At 39.8% G+C, this 5,718-nt stretch overlaps 1 protein-coding gene across 1 annotated transcript; it reads right to left on the bottom strand.

Annotated features, from left to right (window-relative positions):
• Positions 1–1,862: 1,862 nt before the first annotated feature.
• On the bottom strand, positions 1,863–5,718 carry serp2 (stress-associated endoplasmic reticulum protein family member 2). Its single transcript, XM_026295972.1, has 3 exons — positions 5,635–5,718; positions 3,375–3,447; positions 1,863–1,934 (listed from the first exon to the last, which is right to left on the bottom strand). The coding sequence occupies exons 1-3, from the start codon at positions 5,716–5,718 to the stop codon at positions 1,894–1,896; spliced, it is 198 nt and encodes a 65-aa protein (XP_026151757.1). The 3' UTR covers positions 1,863–1,893.

Raw genomic sequence — 5,718 nt, 5'->3', positions numbered from 1 at the left:
TGCTTCATGGTGTTACTGAATCAAGGTCAATGACTCCTACTGTTGAGTCTATTGTGGCAGTGAAGGTAAAAGACACTACCACGTGCTGTTTGGAGTGAGGTTCAGCCAAAATGATTGGCCTAGTGTCCGATTCTAAGTTCCTTAGAATTTCCTATGTATTTTAGCACAACTCACAGGTGTAACTGAATTATTCAAATGATATACACCCAAATAAATCTTGCAACTAAACTACAGTAGTATTAACTAGTATTATAATCAATGGACAACAGGTCAACAAGTAAGAGTTTGTCTACTGGGTTAGAATATTTTTGAAAGGACAATAGCTTGTGTATATTCACATCACCATACGTTTTGATTTGATTTCTGCCCATCAGTTCACAATCAATATCCACAATGAAAAAGTGAAAACATTTAGAAACTTTTACAAATGTGTTATATAACAGAAAGTCTAAATCTATCATTACAAAAATCTTCAGAGCCTGAAAGGGGGCTGGGCACATCCTGTCTTCTTCAGATATTGTTGAGATGTCGACCTGCTGCAAACTAAATTGACTGGAAAAAGTTTTGAAGGACTCATTTGTGCATAAAAGGTCCCACAATTCACATTGAGCTCTGTAGACCTCTGTGGTCAAACTGGTGAGGCATAGATCAGGGCACGATGTACCTCAATATATGTGAAATGGATAAAGTTTGGAACCCAGTGGTCACCCTAGCAGATCTGCAGATGTTCTCCATAGAGCTAGAAGAACCTGTTGGAAGTACATCCATTTTAGCAGAACACATTATTACAGGACTAGACAGAAACTACACTGAGTAAAAGGCATATGATTGCTCACTTGAAGTAGTATTTAAAGGACACTGAGAGCATAGGGGGAAAAAGACAGTCTGCTCTGATGTTACAAAAACTGAACTGAGCAGGACTCCAAGCACAATGTGCACTGAACAGCAGACACTGCTCTTTACCTGGTTAATACCCTCCATACAGTGAAGGATTGTGGCGGCGGCATCATGTAATGCAGGCGCCTTAGAGGCAGGGACACAAATGCACAAAACCTGAGACTGGGATAACAGTTCACCTTTCAACATGACAATGACCTGAAGCCAAGACAACAGAGGAGTGTCTTCAGGACAGGTCTGTCTTCTGACTGCCCTTCAGTGTCCTTCAGTCAGAGCCCAGACATAAACCCAGCAGACTATCTAAAGACGGCAGTTTACAGATGCCTCATGTTCGGTCTGACAGAACTTCATAGGATCTGTCTGAGGTGTTTTTGCCTTTTCTAGTGGTTTTACACTACCCAATATGACTCTGCTGCTGCCTCCATGACTTTCTAAATCTTTAGTTTTGACTGGAAATGACCAAAGAATGAGGTGATGTTGAAGGAAAGCATTTGTATTAATGAATCCAAGCAATTTAGAAATAATTAATCAAAACTGGTTTTTCCCTAAATGCTCGACATTTATTTGAAAAAGTCTTCTTCTCACACAAAACAGACAAACACTGAAACAGACAGATATGGCACATTATCAGCAGGAATCATAGGCTGCAAACAGTCTCACACATTCACAGACACACAGGTGCCAAATGAGTAATAAGACACACATGTTCTCCAGCCGGTGTGTTTTTTTTTTTTTTTTTAGATTGTCCATAGAAAAGCTGTCAGTACCACAGACTGCAACACTGTAAACGCTGATCGAGGGTAGGGACATGTCCAGAAGAGGAGCAGTGGAGGTGGTGATCAGGGAAGCTTCTCTTTTCAGGATCTGCTGGATCCGAAGCTCTGGCGTTAGTCTCTAGGCCTCTGGAGGGGGTTGGGGGGCGTACAGATGCAGACTACCCAGGCTCATTGAGGGCATAGGGAGGGGGAGGGCAGGGGTCTGGAGGCTTGTTCTGAATCACATCCCCATGCGAATACTCTGGATGATCTGAAATATGGCTGAGAGCACACAGACCGACTTGTCATGCCTGTATGTTTCATTGTTTGGTTTGTTATTCATGAAGAAGACCAAGCCCTTTTCAAAGCAGACATGTTGACATGTTGCTGTAGGAATAGCAAAATAAAATAATACAATTAATGACAGGTAAACTGCATCAGTCTGCTTTAGTTCAGGGGTCCTGGTCCATATTAGCTCATGACTCCCCGGGACACCTGAGCTATCATTCATGTTATTACTATCAGCTGTGCTTTTCTTTCTTTGACAACTCACAACATCTGCTGTGAAAAGGGTCTATTAAAGCAAACACAAGGCCTGCAGTATTACTAACTCTGGCCCTCTAATTTCATTTAGGTGTTCTTTCAGATTTCTTAATTAGCCTACACACTGTTCATTAGCTTCTTTGACTCTCTGAACTGATATTCATTTTTATGTATGGTCCAATAAGACAACCATATTTGCCACATTAACATACTATGATCAGATATTTTATGCAACACAGGGACTTGGAAAACGTTAGCCCACTCCCTCTAAAATAATTTTTCTTGCTGAATTAAGAAACAGTACCTCTCTCAAACAGAATGTATGTACAGTCGCTTACTATCGGCGTAATCAGCTACCGTATTAACAATATTACCTTACTGGTAATTCAACATAATGAACCACCAAATAAACGATATTAAGTTATAATCATATCAGCATAATAGATCATCACATGAGGTACATTATCTAACAACTGTATCTGAATAATCACTCACCATATCAACTACATAAAGAGTCCATGACAACAACATCTTCTGGATATTATAATATTCTGGATATAATAAACATACAACGTATTTGTTCACTACCATGTTGCTGTGTTATAAAATACTGCCTGTATTTACAAGAAACAAAGTGTTTTGTATGACATATTACACATTTATATTAAGCATGTACCCGCTTAGTCCTAATTAGGGTCACAGGAATCTGCTGGGGCCTATCCCAGCTGACATTAGCTAACAGGCAGGGTACAACCTGGACAGGTCACCAGACTATAACGGGACTGACAGAGCCACAGACAAACACTCACATTCACACCTACAGGCAGTTTAGAGTTACCAGGTAACCTAACCCCACCCTGCATGTCTTTGGACTGCGAGGAAGCTACAGTATCTGGAGAAAACCCACACAGACACTGGGAGTAGATACAAACTCCACACGGAAAGACAGCAGGACGAATGTGGATTGAACCCAGTTATTATGATTTTAATTGCAGATAGACCTGCTTTCATAAACACACTTGCATCAGGAGGTACAGCTTCTCCAGGACTTTGCCAACGAGGTATCTACATTTAAATATCTATGGGTGGAATCAACTGCCTTATCTACATTTGCTTAGCCACAAAGACAACAATATTACACAAATACACATGTTCATGATAGATATGAAAGATACAAACCTGATCCACACACAACAAATACAAAGAGGGCAAGCAACCAGGGGCCCACAGGATACTTCTCCTCTTGTGGTCGCTATGGGGAGGACACACACACACACACACATTTCGTGCATTAGCTTTACTGCTGCAAGTAAAAAGAGACAGATGCTTCAGAACAAAAGTAAAACTTGTTGCATATGGGCAGATTTACAAAAAAAAACAAGTTCATATTTCCACCACTGGTCACATGGTTGTTTTTCCTGCTTAAACCTAAAACCAACTCTCACTTTCCCAAACTAAAGAGAGAAGATGATACTGTTGCTTATCAAAATGTCCACAATAAAAACTTTGGTGGTCACACTGAATAAACACGCAGTCTAATCATACACTGCACAGTGCATAGTGTTTTTTCACACTGTAGCTCATCCATAAAAGCTGAGCACAACAGCACGAGTCATCAGATAAATTTAGGGAGTGCTCATCCAGTTAAGGTCTTCTGTTTGGACATGTTGCATGCGGATGTTGGTGAAGGATGCTCAGTCACAGATACAGATTTCAATGATGCTGGAAAAAGTGGTTGTTTTGTGACAGCACTGTGTCTTTAACTCATTACAGAGAGTGAAACCAGAGCCTCAGCAGCCTCGATGTTTGAACTGTAAAATACAGTTTAACCTCCATTTAATGACAGAGGACGGTGTAAGAGATAAAGACCTGTGTAGAGGTTACTGTACACCACAACCCATGTGAGTAAAATCCTGCTGTATAATCTTGTTAAAAGCCAAAAACACAAGTGAGGGTATTATTCTCATTCACACTGATATTATCCCGAAGTCCAGTTTAATCTTCCCTCGTAGACCTTAACAGTAAATCTAATTATAATGGGATTTATAATGTGTGTGTGTGACATAGAAACAGCGATGCGAGACAACAAAACAACGAGTAAATGATTTTTTTACGCAACTATGCAACATGTAAGGGATGTGACTGCTCGATTAATCATCTACTTTATAGTTGTTTTGTTATTAGTTTTACTTTTCTTAATAACATGTTACTCAATCAGTACTCGAGTAAAAAAAAACATTGAATTTAAACCTGTTAATTCCTGTTAATTAAACTGATGACGACACCAGTTAAATATTGTTTGGAGGAGAATCAGATACAATGTTAATGGGCGAGCCCACAGGAAAAAGGTGAGTAATGTTTGAGTGGTTGAGAAAAACAAATACTGGAAAACACACTTTCTTCTTTCTGAAGAAATTTAGTAGAGGATGGGAGGAAAAATTTTTCTCAGTCACAGATTAGAAAGTGATTTTTTTTATATGTTGGCTTACACATACAACAGCTCAGAAGAAAGGTGGCAAATATTTCATCAATGGAAAAAAAAATACACACACATGTACAGTATGTATATACAGGAGGCTGTCAATGCCAGCTTTTAAGCAAATGTGGGCGAGAGGATGAATGTGAAGTTGAACATTTACAACTGGGCAAACTCCATCTGCTGATGAATGTGAGAGAAAATCTACTGTGAGATTATTGGTCAACTGGCAGAAAAAAAAATGCAATGACATAAAACCGAAAACGTTTGATAAATGAATACTGGAGTGTCAAAATTTGGTTGGCCTAATGTTTTTCATCAATAATCTGAATTTATCACTGAGACTATGGGTTGGACATGTTCAAATAAAAGTTATATAACAGTTAATAAAGCCCAAAGTCAAAACCTGGACGTAATTATCATTTAATTATTTGGCAGTTCATTTATTCAATTGAATCTTTTTCTTTATTAATCAGGTATTTGTTGTATTAAAATCAGAAGATACTTAATTTGCTACCACAGATGACTCATTTCCATCAGAGAATCTGGAACATGTTAATTTTTATAAACACTTAATTATCCAACTAGTGTTGACATAAATTTTCTATTGATCCTTCTACCTTTTAAACACTCACTGTCCAGTTTGGTCTTTCATTAACACACACTCAAAGCAGCGCTGCTGTTGGTTTATCCATCATAAAACACAATCAGTCCACATTTGATTCAGGTTAGACTGCGGAGGGCGGTCACGATTTGAGTGTGTCCAGGCTGAGTAAGAGACATTTGGGTCTGCAGGGTTATTGAACATATCACTGAGGACCACACCGGAAAGCTCCTGAGCCATGTGTGTGCGCCCACCGGGCAGCATCACCCGCCCCGTCACGCTGTAGTGCTCATACCGACTGAACGTCACCTATCTGGGCTAATGTCATGCTGGCGTCTCGCTGTCAGTTCACGGCTCACCAGCGTCTTGGCCACGTTTCCTCTCTGCGTGATGTTCTTGCTGTGTTTCTCGTTGGCCATGCGGATCCTCTGTTTGGCCACCAT

The sequence above is a fragment of the Mastacembelus armatus genome, chromosome 21, assembly GCF_900324485.2.
Source record: "Mastacembelus armatus chromosome 21, fMasArm1.2, whole genome shotgun sequence".
In the NCBI taxonomy this organism is placed as follows: domain Eukaryota; kingdom Metazoa; phylum Chordata; class Actinopteri; order Synbranchiformes; family Mastacembelidae; genus Mastacembelus; species Mastacembelus armatus.
Note: the sequence above shows the minus strand (reverse complement) of the source record. Positions and strands in the feature narration are given on the sequence as shown.